This window comes from Dermacentor variabilis, chromosome 5 (assembly GCF_050947875.1).
Source record: "Dermacentor variabilis isolate Ectoservices chromosome 5, ASM5094787v1, whole genome shotgun sequence".
Classification (NCBI taxonomy): domain Eukaryota; kingdom Metazoa; phylum Arthropoda; class Arachnida; order Ixodida; family Ixodidae; genus Dermacentor; species Dermacentor variabilis.
In genome coordinates, this window is record NC_134572.1 from 46,881,253 (window position 1) to 46,904,863 (window position 23,611).

At 42.5% G+C, this 23,611-nt stretch overlaps 1 protein-coding gene across 1 annotated transcript in view; it reads right to left on the reverse strand.

The window, feature by feature from the left end:
- MED16 (mediator complex subunit 16) overlaps positions 1-21,198 on the reverse strand; it is a 61,725-nt gene extending 40,527 nt beyond the window's left edge. Inside the window, exons 1-13 of the mRNA XM_075692357.1 lie at positions 20,935-21,198; positions 20,670-20,816; positions 20,348-20,453; positions 20,167-20,259; positions 19,276-19,410; positions 12,290-12,395; positions 9,090-9,173; positions 8,937-9,017; positions 8,795-8,866; positions 8,099-8,202; positions 6,468-6,610; positions 5,517-5,581; positions 4,415-4,543 (exon numbers count right to left, since the gene is read on the reverse strand). Of these exons, the coding sequence (XP_075548472.1) occupies positions 4,415-4,543; positions 5,517-5,581; positions 6,468-6,610; positions 8,099-8,202; positions 8,795-8,866; positions 8,937-9,017; positions 9,090-9,173; positions 12,290-12,395; positions 19,276-19,410; positions 20,167-20,259; positions 20,348-20,453; positions 20,670-20,816; positions 20,935-20,996 (1,327 nt within the window). The 5' untranslated portion in view covers positions 20,997-21,198. The remainder of the gene's footprint in view (positions 1-4,414; positions 4,544-5,516; positions 5,582-6,467; positions 6,611-8,098; positions 8,203-8,794; positions 8,867-8,936; positions 9,018-9,089; positions 9,174-12,289; positions 12,396-19,275; positions 19,411-20,166; positions 20,260-20,347; positions 20,454-20,669; positions 20,817-20,934) is intronic.
- Positions 21,199-23,611: the final 2,413 nt, after the last annotated feature.

Sequence of the window (23,611 nt, forward strand, 5' to 3'; positions counted from 1 at the left end):
CTAGGACCTCCGTCTCCCACCCGTTCCACCCATTCCTGCTGCATCTGACAATATTGTGCGCATCATCCGCCGCGAGGTTGAAGCTGCCTCCCCAGTTCTTCTTCAGATGTGTAACCCCGACGAGTCCCATACAACCATTTCCCTTATCCGAATCATTGTCCATCAAGAACTAGCAAACGCAGGATTACAGACGCTTTGCCCAGTCAACGGACCTGACTAACGCCCACCCGCCACACCCGAGTTATACAGATGCCACACAGCTCATCTTCATTATCAGAATTCTGCACAATGGCACACTTCCGATGACAGGCCCATCTGCTTCTGTTGTGGATGCGTTGGACACATTTCCCACCATTGTCGCAGTGCTTGGAACTCACAGCCTTGGCCAAGCTATCGAAACATCCGACACCCAGGCGGTAGTTCCTGAGTGCCGGTACACAATGACGATGACAGCGCTCTGCCATCATCGCCACCAGCACGATCAAACCACTCCCCTTCACCATCCCAACACCTGCCCTGCTCACCTCTGCGTCGTCGCTCTCCTTCTCCCACATACTCCCGCCACTCATCAGAAAACTGACGGGTGCAGCTCCGAGAGGTGTGCCTGCCACGACGACCTGGCTCTAAATCGCTCTGCTCACACTTCTTGGGCATCACAACCTCATCAACGTAGACACTGGCAGTATACCTGTCATCACACTCACTGATACCAGCACCCATATATTGGTCATGAACTCAAACCTCTGTATTCGTCTGAAGAAAGTTCTTACCCCAGCTCTAATCACTGTAGTCCGCATAGACAATGGTGCGACTCCAGCTGTTGCTGGGTTGTGTACCGCCTGTGTCCCTGTTGCCGGACACCACAATTCAGTGTTGTTTTACGTCTTGGATCAGTGCCCACATGCAATCATCTTAGGACTTCACTTTCTCTCGGCACATTTGGCTCTTATTGAGTGCTCTGCAGGAGTTATCCAGCTTGCCTTACCTCATGCTGTTGAGCCTTCTGATCGTGCGCCGAGTCAGCTGTGTTCTACCGATTACATTCGTCTACCACATATAGCCGTGACATACATAGACGTCTCTCCTGATCCCCCTCTGGACGCCGGCGATTACATCATGTCACCCAACGCTACCATCCTCTGTTCTCAGAATATCAAGTTCTGCACTCAGTCATCAGTATAAAGGGCAATGCCACATGTCGTAACTATTGTGAATTTTGGACTATGCCTTCAAGTGATACCCCAGGATATCTCTCTTGCAACCCTAGCCCTAGCCTCCGACTATCATGTTTCCGTCTTAACTGAGCCTGCTGCACCGTCTCCTGCTGCTACTGATTCGAACCCCTCGATGTAGATAACATAACAAAGATAATCACCACTGACCGTCCGGACGAACACGTACACACGCTTCGAGGCCTGCTCATGTCGTACCAGGACATTTTTTATCTCAGTGACCAACCACTGGACCAAACAACAGTTGTCAAGCATCGGATTCACACCGGCGTTGCCAAACCCATACACTGATGTCCCTATTGTGTCTCCTCTGCTGAGCGTCAAGTTATACAAGAGGAAGTTGACAAAACGCTTGCCCATGATATCATCGAACCTTCTTCAAGCCCATGGGCATGTCCTGTTGTGCTCATTAGAAAGAAGGACATCAGCTGGCACTTTTGTAACGACCACCAGAGTCTTAACCGAGTAACAAGAAAAGATGTGTACCCCTTACTTCGGATAGATAACGCCCTTGGCTGCATCAGTGGTTTCAAGTATTTTTCTTTAACAGTCTTTTGTTCCAGTTATTGGCAGATTGCAGTTGATAACATGGATCATGAAAAGACGGCATTTATTGCACCTGATGGGCTCTATCAGTTTAAGGTGATGCCATTCGGGCTATGCAATGCTCCCGCAACATTCGAACCAATGATGGGCGCCCTCCTTCACAGCTTAAAGTGGACGATCTGCTTGTGCCACCTCGATGATATCATTGTCTGTTTGTCGCCTTTTGACACACCTCAAGCGTCTCTCGACAGTTCTTTCAGTGTGCCACAAGGCGAAACTTCAGCTCAATTCGACGAAATGTCACTTCAGCCACCAGCAACTTACTGTGCTCGGACACCTCCTCGACTCTTCCAGTGTTCATACCAATCCGGAGAAAGTTCGTGCGGTCAAGGGTTTCCCTGTGCCCACATGTGCAACTGACGTTCAAAGCTTTGTAGGCCTCTGCTCCTACTTCCGCAGATTCGTGCGAAATTTGGCTGCCATTGCACGCCCTCTAACGGAACTTCTTAAGAAAGATGCAACTTTTGTCTGGGGTCCCGACCAAGCTAGTGCATTCGCTGAGCTGACGACACGACTCACGTCCTCGACTCACGTCGGCCACTTTGACATGTCCGCCCCAACGGAGGTTCACAGAAATGCCAGCAGCCACAGTATCGGCGCTGTTTTGGCACGAGAGCACAGTTGTGACCGTGTCATTGCGTATGCTAGCCATCTTCTGTCACCAGCCGATTGCAATTACTCAATCACGGACTATAAATGCCTCGCCCTCGTTTGGGCAGTAGGTAAATTTCACCCCATCCTCTACAGACAGCCTTTCACGGTTATCACCGATCACCATGCCCTATCCCTATGCTGGCTTTCGTCTTTAAAAGATCCAGCTGGACATCTCGTTCGGTGGGCTCTATGTCTATAAGAGCACTCTTACACAGTGGTGTATAAGACCAGCGGAGTGCATGAGGACACTGATTGCTTGTCACATCATCCATTAGACCCCCCAGACCAGCCTGAGACCAGCAAGTCAACCTGCATCCTCATGCTTACCGCGTTTGGTGACACTGCCAATGAGCAACGACATGACCCTCACATGAGAGGCATCATTCTAAGCCTGATGGACCTGCCAACTTCACCCTCTTCGAGTATGTTTGTGCTGCAAGATGGCATACTGTACTGTTACAACATGCACCATGATGGCCCTGAATTGCTATTGGTCGTTCCCAAGCATATGCGTGAGATCGTGCTCGCAAAGTTGCATGATGTCCCAACTGCTCGACATCTGGGAGTCTCAATGATATAAGGCCATGTTTGGCGTTGTTTCTTCTGGCCCAGTATTTACCGTTCCAATTGCCGTTATGTTGCCTGCTGTAAATCTTGTCAACACCGTAAAAAACTAGCAACCCTACCAGCTGGCCATCTTCAGCCCATTGAAACACCATCTTCACCATTCTTTCGAGTTGGGCCTCCTTGGCCCTTTTCCTCTATAGCTTAGTATGTACAGGTGGATAGCAGTTGCTACGGACTACACCACCCAGTACACGATCACGCGGGCTCTCCCTACCAGTTGTGCAACTGACGTTGCTGACTTCCTTCTCAATGCAGTGTTACTCCACCACAGCACTCCCCGACAACTCCTTACCGATTGGGACCACTACCTTCTCTCACAGGTTGTCCAGGACATCTTGCCCACCTGCACTACAAAGCACAAGTTTACAATGGCATATCACCCTCAGACCAATGGCCTCACAGAGCAGCTCAATAGAACTGTTACAGAAATGCTCGCTATGTACATCTCCACCGACCGCTGTGACTGGGATGCTGCTCTGCCATTCATCACATTCGCCTACAATACGTCTCGCCATGGTTCTGATGGTTTCTCTATATTTTTTCTTCTGTATGGACGAGACCCCATACTACCGTTTGACACTACCCTCCCAGCCATTCTCGTTACAATGTCAGAATATGCCCGAGATGCCATATCTAGAGTGACCGAGGCATGTGAGATTGCACGCCTGCATCTGGCCACTTCCCACGAAAAGCAACGGCGCATATATCACGCTCACCACCGAACTGCCCACTTTAACCCTGGTGACATTGTGCTTCTTTGGAAACCAGCACAGCGAGTTGGTCTTTGTGAGAAGCTGATTTCACCCTACTCAGGCCCATACCGCGTCTTGCATCAAGTGACAGACGTGACCGAGTTACAACCTCTCAATACCTCAACACCGCGATCCTCCTCTGATATCGTTCATGTCGCTCGATTGAAGCGGTATCACTCAAACCTACCAAGCGCTGGGACAGCGCCTTCACCACCGGGGGTTACGCTACGAGGTGCTGCAGGAGCAAATGATGATGAGAGGACTGACGAAGACAACGATCGCCGATATCGTGCGCATGGGCTCCATCTTGTATTCCTGTCTTCTGCCCATTGTATATATCGTGTAAATATATTGTCAAGCGTCTTTTCTCCCCGTAACAATATGTTTCAGTACTCACAGCAAGCATACACAAAAGCAGCAGTGTGGTCTCAAAAATCTGCGGCAATTCAGTGCAGACTGCACAAGTACTGTGATGTGCTTAGAGTGTTTCAATAGGTCACATAGTTTATTTTCGATCAATATTAAAGTTTTAAAAGGACTCACTGGGCTCTGTGACTGGTGCCAGCCTATAGAGGAAGAGCTGTGAGAGAGAGTCAACTGCCACCAGAACACTGCTGGTCCAGCTCAGCTGCATGTGGGACACTGTGGCATTCAGATGCTGGTACTTCATGCCTAGAGACAGAAAGGGCATATGACTTCAACACCAGTTAGCAGTTGCATGTTCTACAAGCTTCATGGTCTGTCTGGTGTACGTTCCAGAAAACAGAAAAGCCTGAGGACACACTTTCCAGTGAACTACTTTCAGTTAAGGGCCATCTTGCTCGTAGACAGAGTGAAAGAAAATGACCAAAAGCACTGCTGTAGTCAGCGTCATCTATGTCTGACCTGCAGTCTAGTGTTCCAAGTGAACCAAAGCCGACGATAGACTTTCCGATAAGCTACTTTCGCTTAAAAGCCAGCTTGTATCTTCACATACAGACAGAAAAGAACTCTACAGAAAAATCTGCTACAAACTTCACGGTCTATGTCTCACTAAATGAGCTCATGTTCAAATGAACAGAGCTGAGGGCACACATTCTCGGGAACTAAATTTAGTTCATGAGAAATTCTCATATAAGTTAGAAAAGAGCTTTAAGCAGAAGCCTGATACAATGAGTTTGACATATGGTTGACCTTTATCACGACAGCTTACACGACATCAAGCCAATGCTAACAACAGACAAAAGAAGTGTCAATAGGCAACTAGAAGAACACCGAATAATGGCTCAAAACACACACACGTATATACCGCGAGTGTCACATACACAGAACAGACACTACAGGAGACAGGCTTTATACAGCATTACAGAACAGATCCCACATAGCATTTCTTACATATAAAAGCAACACTATTGGCATCACATGCAAGTAACACCATGTACACACATTGAGACTAGCTACACAATCACTGTGATGTGTACTGACTCCTGCAACAATTTCACACATCATAGCACTACTGCTGTATCATGCCCAACACGAATATGATGCATGAATGACCTCAGTTAAATCTCTCACCCATGTTGACCAGGAAGAAAGAAACTCAACTATCAGTTACCACTGCCAAAAATTTTCCATTTTCACAAATGCACAAACTTTTTCAACACACCATGGTCATCACGTCGATGGGATGCAGAATTGATGTTGATGCAGCAAAGGGTGTTCATAAACTCCCTAGAAAAAAAAAAGTTCCTCCATGAATAGCGCATAGTGAAACTAAACACTGTAAAGCAAATGCACAAAATACAAGTTGTTTGCTTTATATAGCTGTAACACGATATCTAGCCCCTCTATTCCACTTATTCTTGTTCACTGAATAGTGAGGGCCTTGACATTAGCAGCCTTGACGTCATGAGGTAGCATACAAGGCTTCATGGGCCAGTTGCCTGGCCCATGAGGCAATTACTATGGGTAAGCTGCCATGTAGAGTGCTTACTGCTCTCAATCACACGTGCCTCACACCTTTCCTTGTTCACATGTGGTCTAGCAGCCAGAAAACATATACGATTGCCGTTTGCAATGTACTGAATGTTGATGCAAAAAAAATGTGTTTTCCGGGAACATATTAATCGGTAAAAAGAAGCATAACTGTACTGAGTGATTTTTACTCAAGGACACTAATACAAGCTAGACCGATAGATTATTCATCTAGAAGCCCATCATTATTTTCTCTTTGCCAATAAGGTATATCACTTTTTTGCGTAGAAAATTGCGATCAAAGGTGGCACTGCTACTCCTCAATTTGAACTGCCCCCGCCAAAATGGACAAGTTGATGTAACCTCCATGTGAACACCCTCTATGCTGCTCTCAGTGAATCAGCCAGTGCTGAAGTCCCATAAGAGATGCTGTACTCCAGAACAGGTGGCTCCACTCTGATTTTCCATTTTCATAATTTTCTCACTTACAAAAGCTCTGTTCTTGCTACAAATTATGAATTCATCTTTACCGAGGCTTAATCTTTCAACCTAGCTCAACTTAATACTTTCCTTTAGTGTCCTTTAATGCTGACCCTTAACAAGCTAATTTCACAAGTCACAAGTGTTCAGTGATAGAGCTAACCTTGAGAAGCATTTGATGACATTGTCCTTGTAGGCAGCAATAATGTAAGAAGGGGGTGGGCTCATGTCGTAAATGGACAGACGAGGTGTGCACAGAGCCATGACAGGGGAAGTGTACGTCGTCGACCCATGGTGTTGCCAACCCTGTGAATAAAGGTTCTGAATATGACCACATGTACACACAGCTGAATCTTGCATGGATAAGCTACCCTTACAGGGACACTAAAAAACTAAGTTAAGGTGACAAATCAGCCCAAAGCATTGTTTTTCCAAGGACAGAGCTGTTTTTAAAGAAAAGGGATATATAATATAGGGTATAATAGGTGCTACCCCTTTGATAATACGGACCAGCTACCAGTGATGCCTTCTGTCCTGCTTATTATAATTAGCAGTGAAAAAGTGGCAGTAAGAAAGGTAACTGCACTGCACTTAAATATATAAGAAAATGGCAGTTCGACCACTTTTAGTGGATCTTCATATAGATGAACTTGCTGAGGCTACCCTTCATACCATGCTGTTTGCTATCTCCCGGAGCGCATTGCTTTCTTTTATATAGTCTTTAACTTGCAAAGGGTGATAGCATGCAGCGAAGCATATTCATTAAGATAACCTCCTTTGGCACAGCGCAGTAATTCTGCATTGTGCCAAAGTGTGGATCCCTTATCTTTAAACTTTTTTTTTCTTTTCCTTCAAGGCATTCTACTGTCTCACACTAGAATTATGCCTTCAACTGCAATTTGGATTGCAATAGCCTCTTCTTTTGGGCACGGAACACCAAGAAATATTGTAAACCATAATCAATTACTCACCTGCCTTCAAAGGCCATTCAATCAAGTAGTTTGGCATCTCTTACCATTAAGATGCAAAATATGGTAGCTCACATTTACTAAAAGCGGAGCCCCAGTGTGCAAAAAAAATTAAATAAATAACAAAGAGCTATGGTGACAGCACCTCATTGAAATTCCCACACATCAGAGGCAGAAACCGGAAGCCAGCATTGCATGCAGAGAATGAGCGTAGGCATATTTGAACTTTCAGGCCCTATACATGATGTAGAAGAGTTAACTGTTGGGCTAGTTGGTCGTCCATATTTCAAGTAGTAGCTTAGCGCAAATAAAACCACGGAAACAAGAAAGACGGACAAATACAAGCGCTCAGCGACCATACATGACGTATTCAGCAGTAACGTTTTCTCAATACAAACGTGATGCTCTCTAGAGGGCGCTTGATCATTTAAAATATCAAAACATGTTTAGGGCACTTGAGAAGGTAAGCAGGCACAATACAACCGAGTTAACAGCAATGGCAAGTGCTCAGAGCAACCTGTAACTGTGGATGACAACATAACGTTTTCCAAAATGAAAGCTCTGGGCCATAATCATCAGACCAGTACTTCTTCGTTTTCTACGTGCCTCTGATAGAAGCTGTTACAGACGAACCCTTGGCACCCTAACTGGCTGACTTTTCAAACTCTGTGACAGTTTCCTATCTACCTAATACGTAACGTAGTGAATAGAATGACAGTAATTCACCACAGTATGAGCAGTGTGGGAGGGTAGGAATCGTGGAGCAACAATGCCTGAATGCTTCCAAGAATTCAGTAATTCATGAAGGTATGTGTTTTATCCTTACAACAGTCTTGGTAACAGTGTCGACAGAAGGCGTGTGGAACATCTTGTGGAACCGCACAGGCTTCTCTCTCAGTTCCCACAGCTCAATAGTGCTGCCAGCAGAACCTGAAAGAGTAGCACACAGTGGAGGATAAAAACACCTTGTACAGCTACAAGCAAATAGAAGAACTTAAGATAAGGTTATCCGATAGCTATCAAAATGATTGATTCACAATTCATGACATTTAACATCCAAAAGTAACACTGGGAGCTATGAGGTACACAGTAGTAATTACACTTATAAGGTACACAGTCCAGATTAATTTTGACTAGTATATGGAGTTCTTTAACAAGCACCTAAAGCTAAGTACATGGTCGTTTTCGCATTTTGCCCCAAAATAGGGAACTATCAAAATGACAGGCTACCGTGTGTCTACAACTGTTCAGACATGAAATTTTCTACAAATATCGCAGCACTGTAGCCAACACAAATGCTAATTCCAAAGTAAATCCCAGTCAGATAGCTGAGCAAACTACAAAACTGCTCCTTGGTGTTTTCCTCTCCTCAAGGTCGATTAATTGAGTGATTTAGCAATAAACTTGCAAGGTTCAACATCACATTTAAGATGAAGACAAAGACAAAAAGCACCTGCCAATCTTACCAATCAACAGATTGGCAGGATTTAACATGCACTTGAGACAAAGACAGAGCACTAACCTGAGACTGACACAGCCACAGCATCTGCTGCTTCTCGCAGGACAAAATTGAGGTGCGTTACACGCGTATGAGCTGAAAACAATATTCATGAGGTCAACAGTGCAAAACTGTGGCACTTTCCAAAGCTGCAGTACAGACTTACGGGGCTTTTCGCGAGGCTGTGCCGTGGCATGACAGTTCAGATAAAAGCTTGAGAAAGGGTGGCAGGTGATGATGCATTTATCTGCAAGTAGCACAACATGGAAAAGCAATGCTAGTGCTTTTCACAAACAACACATGGTTGACTGTTTCTTACCTTGGTTCAGTTTCAACGCTATGCGAAAGCAGTGGACAGATGACTGGACAAGGCCATCACTGGTCACAACCAGAAAATCACCATCTGGAATGGTACGACATGCCATGTCAAAAGTACAAGAATTTGTGACAGCTCAAAGGGTCATTAAAGAAAAATATTAGGCTAAGCCAGATTGGGAGATAACGGCCAGTACAATGCAAGAACTCCTTTCACCCAATTCTATTGTTTTATCACCAACAACTCATGATTAGCCAATCTCAGTGACAGCATAGATGGAACACTGTTTGAATTACTGATGAAGCATGGAAAGGAAAAGAAATAGAACAGAATCATTATGTTAACCTAGCCTACCTATGAGGAATAAGTCAGTATTACTGCAAGTGAAGGCTTGCTAAACCTTGCCAAGCCGAAAAGGACGCAAAGACTGAAGACAGGTGATGACATCACTTTGGAATTCTCACACCATCTCTCAGCGACACCAAAAATTTTGACACCATCTGCTCAATGCCAGTAATTTATTATTAAAAAAATATTTCAAAAATAAGGAAAGTTCAATCTTGCAACTTTTATGAACTATGACTTTTCCTGCACTAAAAAGGCTCAAATGTATTAAACTGCTTTGAAGTCTGTGATGTTATAACAACAGTGTTGGTGCTGCAGTTTTGGGGTAAAATTTAAAAAAACAAGCTTGGTGCATATTTCTTTTGACTGATAAGTAATCCTTATCTGCTGAAGATATGTCAGCCAAGAGCAACTGAGCAAAGTCAGGAAAGCTGTGTGATCAGTGCCATCACACAGGTGCATCCCACTGCATGTTTCAAGGCGAAGCAATTCAAGTCTGTGATAAACTTTATTTCATAACATTTTTGGATGTTTTAGTTGTGACAATAGAGTTAATTACGATAGCGATTTGAGCAAGTTGGTCTAAGTTCATGGTTCTTCCCACACTTTGATGCGTTGTGCTGATTCAAGCCATAAATAGAGTTCATGTTAAATTTAATAATGCAATGTTCTTTTTTTTACAATATGTCAATGTGTGGCACACTATCATATGGTCACGAATGCATGGAGTATAAAAAGTTGGTGTAGCGTTCAACAAAATGAATGATGTCTTTTCTTTTATTTTCTAGTTACTTGCGTTCTGTGTGCTCTCACGTTTATGAGTTCATTATTTTACTTATTAGTCTTGTTTTTCTATCCCGTGGCATTGGAGTGGCTACTTTTGTACATTGTTTGCTGAAAGAACTGTATCTTTCGTTTTTTTCTCTAGTATGCACGTTACCGTCTCCTATTATTTTTGTGCATTTTTCTAATGCTTGTATAAAATGTTGTGTATACCTTTTTATACTGTTTATTATTTATGTCTGTATATTATCTTTTACTGTATATCCTTTATATATATATATACTTTCTTAGTCTATCTGTGACGCCCCTCCCCCCCCATACCCAATGCCTCATACAAGGCCTGTAAGGAAATTTTAAATCAATAAATAAACAAATAAGTAAATAAGTAAATAAATAAATAAATAAATAATGCAGTCTGCAAAATATAAAAACAGAGTATATCAGAAAAAAAAAGTTGAGACAAGGACAGAAAGCCTGGAAGCCAAAATGAGTTTTAGCCTCCTTTAGGAACGTGAAAAAGAAATAATGTATGGCATGATAACGAGTAATATGATAGAATACTATTGCCCTGTGCAAGCAGGAGCATGCACCTTTCTGGTTAATAGCAATGCCAGAATGAAGGGGAAAGCCTCAAAACTGTAAAGGTTAGTTTTGATGCTTCATAATTCACTTTCTACAACACAGCCTAAAAAGATTCGTACGGGTACAGATTCATTATGGAATGTCCTAGCTTACCAAAGATATTTTGCAACTATGCTAACAACTCTTTCATGAGAAAAAGTTTGTTTTGCAAAAACTTAATATTACTGGAGAAAAAAATAAGCAAGACCAAGAAAACACCAGTAAACGAAGATCACACTTATTTTACAGGAACTAATAAGATGTAAGGCAGTTCACACAATTAGTCACCATATTGGAATGGTTTCTTGACACTCCTGTGAAATTTAGCAAAAGTTTTTTCTGTTTCTACAGACAGACACCAACAGTGCACCTTTGGCAGGTGCATACTGCTCTTGATAATCATGCATTCTTCATCACATTGCACACATCCTTCACATTCAGATGCACGAAAGCCTAGATGGCAATTGTCAAGCTAGCAATAGAGATTCTTACTGCAGGCAGCAAAGCACAACTACATGGTTAGTTAGTTCCGTCTGAGATAAGGAAAAAAGCGAAACACTGAAAGTGATAGCAAGGTTCGGTGTTGCGCTCAAGCTCCTCGGACGGCGTCCTAACGACACGTGAAGGCAACACGTTGGTGGGAAACAGCATGAGTACAACTGCTGCTGGGCAGCAGAAACAGCGCCCTCAAATTTACCAGGCATCTCACAATGCTGGCACAATGAGGAATGCCAAAAGCGGTGTTGCAGGTGTCACACCTCGATTGTGCTTGAGATAAGACTGACCTTTGCATTTATGCGTGCCCAATAAAGGGGTCGAATAGTTCCATATTGACCTTACTGTCAGTTCTGCTTAGACTAGTGTTTGCACCACAGTGTGGTATGCGCATAGCTACTCTGCAGGATTGCTCATGCCAACTGGATAAGGCTCTGGCCCCACTGCAGAGCTGACTGGGAGAAGTGCAACGATGCAAACACTTGGCTTTGTAGTTTTTGCATCCAAATGCACTGCACATCTCTGGAGACCTTCCAACCTTCCACATGCAAGGCCCATATACACCGTCGATACTATGACAGCACGATAGCAGTGATCTCCATATAACTGCTATCGCAATAACAGTGCAGATTTATGACAAGGAAGGCTAAATGTGATAGGGCAAATGTGATCGTGAAATCGTAAAGCTGTGCTTGAAATAGTTAAAAGGTGATTCAGTGTCTCTGCAAGATTTGGAAAATGTACGTCCAAGGTAAAAGAAACAATAATGTTTTTGTATCATTATGCTATTGAATATGGGATGGGTTAGCAATAAACAGAGTGTAGAAGGACTGCCTTACAGTACTGATATATAACACGTATAAAACATTATACCTTATGGCAAGTCTGTATACCATAATTAAGGAAAATTGGCGTGAGGGCCTACTGCTGCATTGAAACTAGGAGGCAAACACACTCACTCTTTCCATAACAGAGATCGACCACTTTGAGTCGGCTTCTGTATTGGCCCAAAATCTCAGTGCCAGTGATCACAGTCTCATCAGACTGCAATATCACCACACAAACCTGAAACAAAAAGCAGCAATTCATGTACACCACCCCAAAATGTGAATGCATTGTCATGTACAAATGAAATCTAAAAAGGACTTTTTTAGAGATGAATAGATAAAATGAAAAAAAATTGAACTACACAACTTTATATAAGGGTGTAATTCATCTCCCTCTACAAAGAATGGTGTATCTTACATGCTGAAGCCCTAACAAATCTCACTAATATATTTCCCACTGCAAGCACAATCTTCCAATCTTACAGATCTAATTGAATTTTCACATATGTGTTTCATTAGTCCACAATAGTGCATGCATACCTGCCAACCTGTAAATATTAAAATTCGTAAAAATTCTCATGGATATGACAAGAAAAATGGGAAGGGAGGTGGGTGATAGAATGTCTGTCCTAAGGTGCCTTGATACCACACTTCTCCATACAGGGTGATGGCACGTCCAATTGCACCGCCATATTGTGTCGGAACACGTAAAGGTGAGCTATGACGGACAGCGGGAATTTAAGTTCTGCACTCGCTTACAGTGTAAATACACCTCATTTCTGCAGATTGCACGATTACGTGCATTGCAATATTTACATCTCACCATAAACATGGAGGTGGAATGCTTACAGCGAAGCAGTACTAAAATAAGTTTCAAGCCCAGCAGATAACTAGTCGTCTTTGCCACACTTTCACTTGTGCTAACAAATTTGTATGGCTGAAATGCCGTGAAAAGATATAGGACAAAACGAGGTGAATAAATATGGCAGCGTTACCAACACTTGAAGGTAATGTAGTTATTGAGATGCAAATTGTGCATAAGAAAGGTAAGAATGATAAAGAGAATGTGGTCAAAAACAGTCTTACATTTTCAAAGACAAACTCTACATATACGAGTGTAAAAAAGCATAGTTTCAATCACAGCACAGCTGCTGAATTTCAAAGAGGGCAAAATGCAAAAACACTCGTGTTTTAGGTGCAGTTGTGTTTTAGGTGCATTTAAGGTGCATGTTAAGGAACCCCAGATGATCAAAATTATCTTAAAGTTCTCATTATGTGCTATAATCAGATGGTTCGTGTGTGTTGTGTTGGGTTTAATGGCACATAAGCAACTCAGACTATCATGCGCCAAATGCAAGGTCCATAATCAGATGGAGATTCTGCCACATAAAACCGCAGAATTTATTTTTAATGAATGAAAAGTAAAAGAAAGGCACAATGTACGAAATCTAAACACCGATAAAATAATGCCATCATTGCAATATAAGCACATGCATTCAGCTTATGAAAATTTACTGCCTCTAGTATAGTATAGCATTTTCTACCTGAATAAGTATAGTGCTTAAATGTTTTGCTGAAGACATATTTGTCGTACATTCTGTAATGTTATGACCCATAGATGAGCACAGTAATGTGAGAAAGAGAAGCATATTGACACACTTCACCAAAAGAAAGGGAATGTGTATTGAAAAAATATATAGCTTTCACTTGAGTAAAACGAGAGGAAGCCAGCCTGGAAATCGAGATGCAGTTAAAGGCAGCATGCCAACACATTCACCTGCCTGAAGCCACAGAGGGCCACACACATAAACTTGAGAGCACTGACAAAGCAAAGCTCAAGTTATTATGTTTCTTAAAACATCAAAACAGATTAGTTCAAGTTTACACCTGTGGCAGTTTTACTTCATATTCCATCCCCCCTCGATACATCTGGCTAGTACAATCAGGCCAAGTTAAACTCTGAGCCACGAAAACTCCCCAAGAACATTTTCCGAACAATTGGATGCTCTGTGCATGCGACTGCTGGAATTGACACATTGTGTTTTAGCAGGCTTCTCATCGCCTTGAATAAATGACTGAGACGGCAAATGCCTAGTACATCAGAAAATTTCCTGAAGACCATTTCACATTAAGACGCAAATTTAGCATCATGGCTTAGATGAACAAAGTTCTTGTCGACTTCTTTCTGCATTCTGGGCCACAGAAAAACCTAAGACATAATGTCGTTTTTCTGTTGAGCTGGTGCACAAATGTGCGCAGCAAGTGGGCTTGACAAGAAATTTTTAGCAACAAAACTGTCACACACTTTTTATCTCACAATGCGAGTTCAAAAAGTCAAGTTGCCAAACACGTCTGCAGAACCACGGAAATTACTGACCAGGCAACACGACCACGCCACACTGTCTAATGCACGCACATGTACTGCTGCTTCAACAGCTTCGACACAATATGGCGAAGGTACAGCACATGACTGGTCAAAGGGTGTTGCCACCCTGAACGGCGGGAGGTGACAGTCACATTGAGGCACATACACACTGAACTAGTGGTGATATACTTTTAGATGCAGCCCACAAGCAGACACAAACTTGGAACAGCAGACACTGACAAGCAACATATCGTTTCTAGATCACAGTGAATTTTTCACCTCCTTTGCTGTTGCTAATTTCACCTGCATCAGGAACTTGTCTGAATAAACTAGCTCAAAGCAAGTATCCCTCAAGTATAAAGCATCTTGTGCCACCACAAATGGGCGGCACATGTACTATGCCAATTTATCATGTGTGCATTTTTTGCTCTACTGCCGCTGTTAAGAACGGCACAGCTGAGGTGCAAGTTTGCCAGCCATTTACGACAGCGGTGGCAACCTCATCTTGGAACGCCACTGTTACGCTCTAACCTCGTCACCATTATGACTAAACGTACTCGGTGGGCCAACTATTGTTACTGTGCCCCAACCGCCGCCCTGGTCTGCCGCGAGTGGGGGAGCGCTCTCGGGAACCAAGTTTGAGGCTCCTTCCCACGCGCCGTCCAGACGCAAGACAATGCGCACTCGGCTGCGCTACGGAGGTCAGCTCGGGGAAGAAAGGCACCTTTCCTGACACAAGCCCCGAGTTCTACGAAGTCCGGCTGACGTCGGCTCCAGACCGTGAATCTCGCGCAAGGAAGAGAGAGAGAGAGAGAGAGAGAGAGAGAGAGTGTGTGTGTGTGTGTGTGTGTGTGTGTGTGTGTGTGTGTGCGTGCGTGCGCGCGTGTGCGTGTGTGTGTGTGTGTGTAAGCCATCCCGGAGAGAGGCAGCTAGTTTACGATGACTAAATGAACGTTGAAAAGGACCGAGTGTTTATAAACCACTGTTGTGCGGATGCTCAGCGCTCTCTCTCAAGCAGTCATGTCAGACTTATGCAAACTCTCTCAAGCAAGCATGTTAGACTGATACTCTCTCAAGCAGTCATGTTAGACTGACGTACTTTCTCTCGCAATCATGCTAGACTGATGAACTTCATGTAAATACTATAAATAAACCCATATTCCTCGTTCTCAATAAGAAGCAGTCCTTCCCTTCATCAACGTCCTCAGCGTCGATAAGTTGGACGACGGCATGGGCCAGCTACCTCCTAATTCATATTGGACTCCAATCTTGACAACGGGTTATGAGCGATGAGATTAAGCCCCCAATCCTGACACCGCCCAATCCTTTAGGATCTTTTAAACTTTTTCACAAACCGAATGTATTTTTCATAAAACTTGATGCAACATGATGCAACATTTGTAAAACCGTAGAATGAGCTCCCACCCCCTTCCGCAGTTCCTAAATTTGCAAAAAATTAGGGAGTGTTCACCGGTGTCAAATGCAAAACGGGCATGTGAAAATGACATGTCTCAACTATCAGTGACAAATGCAAGCTGCTGGTAAGCTGTAGAATCAACCAGAGACAGCAAAAATACATGTTCACTTCCCAGATGCACAAAAGGAGAATACAACATAGTCCTGTGACGAAGGTATGTTTCTGTGCAATCTTGTTAAATTTATTAGGCAGATTTTACTTATTCGTGAATACACTGTCACTCTATTGCAAATCAAAACAATACACCTCCCCATACCCATTAGGTTGCAGCACATCAGCAAGGATTAATTTGTTTTTTTAGGCTGTTGTTGGCATCAAAAAAATGTGTTGAGCTTTTTTTTTTTCTAAGTAGCAGTGGAGTGATGAAGAGCCATCAGTCACAGGCTATAATATAGGTGCAGTTTGCATTATGAAACATGGTAACAGAAAGCACTAACACTAACAAACTTCAGGCAGTTATTGTATTATTTCAATAAAATTCAATTCAATTCAATTCAATTCAATTCAAAACATACATAATTTTTAGCTTGTGTCCACTGAACACACAGATCAGCTCTTTCCAAGAAGAAGAAGAAGAATAAAAAGAAACTTTATTAAAGAATGGTCCGACAGTTTTTGTTGTAGCTCTTTCCAAAGTGGATTTTTTCTAGGCCCCCAATATTGTGATGTTGACCTCCATCCTCAGCACACAACCCAAGCTGACATTTTCGCAAAACAAGAGCACACTTTATGCCTGTAAAAACTAAGGGTGCCATATAATCATGTTCAACCTTTAAAATTTTTGATAACACAATGGACATGTCATTAATAAGATTACTTCAGTTTTCACAGACCACAGTATCTTAGTGAGAGAGATTTTATTTCCAGAAAAGGCAGGGAAGTCAGCCTGAGCTGGTGCTTTTTAGACCGCTATTCTGCACTATAGATTATCATAATAAACTAAATTGCTTGCAGCATTTCAAATCAGGTTGTATAAGTTCAGCTTGTCAAAGGAATACTAAATATAATTTTACAAGCTATCTTTCTTTTTTGCTTCCCAAAACTTGAATAAAAATTACCTACAGCACATTTCATGGGTTTGTTTACTTGTATATCTATTTGAATATGTGTGGGTTGAAAAGACTTCATTTGTGTTTCTTCTTTTCCCAGTGATGCAAGGTTGTTTAACAGCCAATCGTGAGCAAAGTGTTGGTGGTATTTTTTACAGCAGTTGATAGCAGAGCCTTGGTGTGCCTTCACCTGGGCTCGGCTCTATCGTGTTGACCTACTTAGCATTACCAGAAAAGGACGTGCACAGGGATACCTCTGTACACAGAGTACTCGGCACATGGCTCTTTCTTCGAGTAGCATCTTTTCTGAGTGCACACAGACAACCAGCACTGAGACAAAGTGTTGTTCTCATATGCCGGAAAAGACCCCAGCTCCCATACAACTGCATTCAAGTGTGCATGAATGCAGGCTCCTGAACGCAGGATATCAAATCAGCATTGAACCAGAAAAAAGAAAGGTTATTTTTGTGCAAGGAACAATTGAACAGAAGTGCTTTCTTTTCTTTCTTTTTTTGCAGTCAAGATCGAAATAGAAAACAAAATGGTTTTTATTTCATCTCTGACACCCTTCATCCATTCACTGCCTTGTGACTCAACTGTGCTGCATCATTTGTAAACACTAACAGACTTGCAGTAATTTTAGAAGTGGCAGTACCATTAGTAAGGTATTCAACATGGCCTGCCATGAGGCAGGCATGTTAGTAACACACTCATTAGCATTTCAATTAGCGACCATCAAATGATTTTTTGGTGGTAGGATAACTGTACAATACTAGCTGAAATGAATTGCTTCAAAGCTAGGTGGTTGCTTTTGATCACACTGGTATGTAAACTGAAATAGATGTGACAGAAATGATGTATTGCTGTCAAGGTGTACTTCCACAAGGTGATTTTTTTCTAACTACCTGCTCAAAAGCATCATCGAGTTTTTGCACAAAAAGGAAACTTGTGCTGTTTTCTATGGTCATTCTTAGGGTGTGCAAGCCAACATAATCCAACTCAAACCTATTGGACCGTTATTTTATCGTTCCAGCGTTGAACCAGAAATTAATTGTTTTTGCTGAACCAGAACAAAAGCCAAAATGAAAAAAGTTTCAGTTCAACACTGCCTGTACACATCACATCATGGCTGGACTTGACAAGATACAGAATTCACTTCACAATAAGGAGTTCTGGGACCACCTAGCATCCACATTGTGCACATAAGAACCCTACTCTAACATAAGCCAATGCTAAATTTCGCACGAGACTGTTGATCAGTGTGCAAGTGCCACAACTTCTTTTTTTTTTTTTTTCAAAGCATCACAGGTACAACTATAAAATAAATCCGCCTTCTATAAAAATGGAATGAAACTCTATTGCAATCAATGTCATCACAGTCGACAAAAATATGACAGTATCAACCATGGAGGAAGGAAAGGACAGGAGAGGCTCCAGCCAGCACGGACGTGTTGGAGAAAGTGTGTGGCAGAAGTTGCTGCTTTTCGCAAAGGAACACTGGAACTGGTGCATCAAACGTCAATGTTGCCACAGCAACCGATCTCCTGAAGCTCCCACTGCTGCTCTAGGCCTCTGAACAATGAGGTAAGTTTCTTCAGTCCATGTCTTTCTTGAAGCACATTCTGTTCACAAGACAAGCTGACTTTGGAGTGTGGCGTGCAAGCTTGAAAGTTGTGTTTGAAGACGAGTGTGAGTGCCAGCCATTAGAGCCACAAAAATTCACACTGATTGTTACTCATTTTGCTTGTACTCTCAAGTCTCCGCAACCGATAACTTGGGTTTGTGTGCATTAATTATAATTTCTATTGCTTTTAGCTTTTCTCACTAAGGTAAAAAAAGCCCTAGAGCAACAATAATGACCTTAAAGATGTGTTGAAGGGCACATATAATAAATAACATGGGCCCCTTGAAGTACAAATAATAATAATATTTGGTGCCATAATATTTGGTGCGTAATAATAATTTACGTGCCAAAACCACTTTCTGATTATGAGGCACGCCGTAGTGGAGGACTCCGGAAATTTTGACCACCTGGGGTTCTTTAACGTGCACCTAAATCTAAGCACACGGGTGTTTTCGCATTTCGCCCCCATCGAAATGCGGGCGCCGTGGCCGGGATTCGATCCCGCGACCTCGTGCTCAGCAGCCCAACACCATAGCCACTGAGCAACCACGGCGGGTCCTTGAAGTACAAGGAAAGGTAAGACCGAAGTTCTTAGAGTCTTACCAAGCCAGAGCTGGTCACAGCAATGCAGCCTTCACTTGGTTTCCCACCAACCTGACGCACTGAGGGGCCAAATCGCACATGTACATACTTTTCCAAGTACAGTGCACTGTCTTTCTTCTCCATGTTTAATCCAATCTGAAACAAGAAGCACAGAGAATACACATGCCGTTAATCGCAAATTTCCCTTGAATATGTCAGAATAAGCCAATTCAGGCTAAAAATAAATACTTTTATCTTACATTGCCAGCACTTGCTAGAAAAGTTAACAGGAACAGAACATACCATTAGTACATGAAGATTATATAAATGTGCTTACTGCCTCAAGTTCTTACTCGAAAAAAATGAGTGAAATTGAACAAATGAGCAATGGAACTGTATGAAATGCACATTATGTGAAATGACCTTTACTACTTTCATGTTTTCAGTCTTGGACTCTCATAGTGGCTATCACACAGGCCCTCAGAGAAACACAATTTCAGCACTGCTCAACTTCATGTCATGGTATTTTTTTTTTTTGTGCTCCTGTATGAATTTAAGGACTATTGTGAGAATCACATTGGACTTGCATGACTAAATGAGGGACTTGGAAATAAAGTTTATTGTCCGCACCTGTAGATATATTTCAATGCGCAGAACTTAAACACATAAACATGTATAGGCTGGGAACTGTTATACGTTATGTTATACTAAAGTAGCCAGGCCAGATGAAAACCTCTTTTTACTATGCACAAAGTTATATAACATTTCCGCATGTAGGATCACCTTTTGCAAGCAACACTTCAACCAATCAGGCAAGCAAGCGAAACTACTGGCAACTCAGGTAAGACACAATAACAGCATGATTTTGTCTCAAGCAAGTGTCCCTTCTGTGGAACTTGCTTTGACACGGACCTTCTTCCCATTGTGAAACCAGGCACCCGTCAGAATGTACTCGCCGGGGAACGAAGTAGAAGCGATCATAGTCCAGTCATTGAGCAAGTAACCCTGGAAGAAAGCGCGAAACGACGAATGAACTGACGCACAATACGAAAAAAAAAATTTTTTTTTCAGAAATGTATTTACAGCAACGCACCTTCATAGACCACAACTGTATTTGTCCGACAGCATCTGTGATGAGCAACTTGGAAGCCCCTACGTCCCATTCAACACAGGTAATTTCTTCAGTGTGCGTCATGACTCTAAAGATCACAAGGAAAAATATAATTAATGGAAAACTGCAAGCTAAGAAAACGTAAGTTTATGTGAGTCTATAGTGTAACAGAATGTAATATCGTTTACGTCTCTTGCATACAAAGCTCCTACAAAGTTTTGTGGACGACGCAGGCGGAACTCGTATCGCATACATAAAGAGATGTGCGTGAGCACATCTTTGCGACACATTGCTGTTAACTCACTTGTGCGCATCCCAAGGCATGTTGAGGTCAACAACGAACACATGAAAGCACGTGATTTTTCCAACTGGTTCTTGAACGTCTGACGACGAGGTAAACGCTAGCGTGTTGTGGCTCGACACAGAGCAGACAGCCTTGCTTTCCGTGAGCCTGTGTGGACATAAATCATCAAAGACATCACCCGTGAGCATAGACCCAATTTGTGGCGGCAGTTAATCACGGTATACATGAATAATAATGGTTGCGCATGATTCTGAAGGAGCCTTACCATTCTGTGCTTGACGGTACGGAGCTGGGAAATCGCTTCAGCACTGAATAAACGTGATCCATTCCGTCAGGCTGCCTCTAAAAAGCGCACTTAGCCCAATAACACTGAGATAGTTACCGAAGCTAAATTATAATGACGCTTTACATAAGATTTAATTAATTTAAGCAAGTTGTCAAACTCCAACAACACGCAGCAGGCTCCTGGTAACGCCGGGCTTCGCAAGTTAGCGGCGATGCCCTCCCCATCCTCCTCTGTCTTCTGGATTGGATTGGCGCGGCCCCTCTACCGGTGTTCAGCCCCAGCCATTTTCAATTTTGGCTTTCAACACGTCTACGGTTCGACGTTTCGAAGGCTTCATGCATGGCTCCATGCATAGTTACGCATGCGGGCGCGCAGATTTGATTTGCTTAGCACAGCGCAAATCCTTCAAATTCTGTTTAAACGGTTTAACACTTCTACGAATACGACCGTCGCAGCTCTGAGACCGGAGACTGCTCTTGTGATCGATGAACACGATTCGTTACAAGAGCAACACTTGTTGCTCCTCCGGCATATGGATCCAATACTGGTTCCAATTCAGCTGCTTATCGCCTGTGGTCGTTTTATAACTTTGCTGCAGAATTTTGCCCTTAACTCGAATAAATTTAGGAAGGAAATCGTGAAGTTTTACTCCCGAAACGCGCTTGTACGACCATAAAATTTGCAGTTTAAGTGCAACACATATCCTCATTTAAATTTTAGAAGAATTTATGATTTCATTAAATTGAAATCGCAGGTAAACAGAATTCAATAAATTGAAGATTTCATTCTATATGCACACCAAATAAGTTCTGCAAAGTAAAACGGTTTGTTGCATTAAAGTTCAATATATAAAGGACTGAAATAATCAGAAGAATGGGCTGGGGTGCGTTTGGCAGGCATTCTCAGATCATGAACAGCAGGTTGCCATTATCCCTCAAGAGAAAAGTTTATAACCAGCTGTGTATTACCAGTACTCACATATGGGGCAGAAACCTGGAGGCTTACGAAAAGGGTTTTACTTAAATTGAGGACGACGCAACGAGCTATGGAAAGAAGAATGATAGGTGTAACGTTAAGGGATAAGAAAAGAGCAGATTGGGGTAAGGGAACAAACGCAAGTTAATGACATTTTAGTCGAAATCAAGAAAAAGAAATGGGCATGGGCAGGACACATAATGAGGAGGGAGGATAACCGATGGTCATTAAGAGTTACGGAATGGATTCCAAGGGAAGGGAAGCGTAGCAGAGGGCGGCAGAAAGTTAGGTGGGCGGATGAGATTAAGAAGTTTGCAGCGACAACATGGCCACAATTAGTACATGACCGGGGTAGTTGGAGAAGTATGGGAGACGCCTTTACCCTGCAGTGGGCGTAACCATGCTGATGATGATGATGATGATATAGAGGTCTAATTGTACAAAATTGATTGATATAGGGGTTGATTGGATACAGGGCGTGCATATTAGACGCCTGCTTCCTTAGTCGTTATGTGCTGGTCTACTTGGGCAATAAACCAAGCAATAATGTTAATGCTTTCGAACAATTCATATATCGGGAGCACACTAAGGTGATCTAAAACCTCCAGGCATACGGCGACTTTCTGTTCCTTCCAAAACAAAAAGTAATAGTACTAATAATGTGTACAGTGGCATAGCAGAGTAAACAAAACAAACAGAAAAGCTGTCTTTTGAAGACAATGCTACATTTTTTTTCTTAATTACAGCAGTTGTGCAATGTGTTTTAGAGGCTGCTACTATTGGTTTTTAACGCAACCATGTTATATATGACCAAGCCACACTTTATCACCACGTTCTTATTCTTTTTTTTTTTTTAATGGCACTACAGACGCGTTCCTACAGATGTGAAATGCTCTGAAATCCTCTGAACCTATCTCAAGGCTGTTGAATTCAACGTGAAGAGCTTAATTCTGCTCACTGTTGGAAGCAGACCCTTAATTTAGAACCTCTACAAAATCAATTCAATGGTACAGGGAAAAAGAATTACTATGTTTCCACATGTTTAGGTAAAAAGCTAAGGTATAATAAAGCTTGCCCTCAAAAAGCATTTTTCTGAAAAGAATCGCAGAGCAATGCCGTCTATCCGATTCTACACCATTCTTTACTGTATTACAGCACCCCTTTTAACCACGAGAAAAAGTAAGCAAACCATGCACATGATGTAACAGTTCACACGGGTGACACTAGAAATCATAAGGTTATTGCAAGTTACCTCTGCACACAATGGAAATCAGCCACTGGACTAATGCAGGTAGGTCCCCATCTTATGCAAATCCTCTCTTTTTCATCTGTATGTAGGGTTCAGTTTCCAGCTTAAGATGGAAAACTGCATATCATATTGACTGCTAATAAATACAAGGACAGAGGAAGAGAATACAAGATATGTTTGCTACATGTTCCCGTGAATTCAATTGAAAGTTACTGCCCGTGTCATCATGTTGTGTTTTATTGAGCCTTTTTTGGCTCAATGAAACCAAACTTATTGGAGGGTGCGGCGGAACCCCAATCGTGTTACTTTGCTTGCACTTTTTGCAATGGTTGAGCTGGGCAAGTTCACTAGTGGCATTGAAGTTGTATTAACATATATATTTTTTTCCCTGTATTATTCGCTTAAACTATACGAAGTAATGGGAAAGTATCA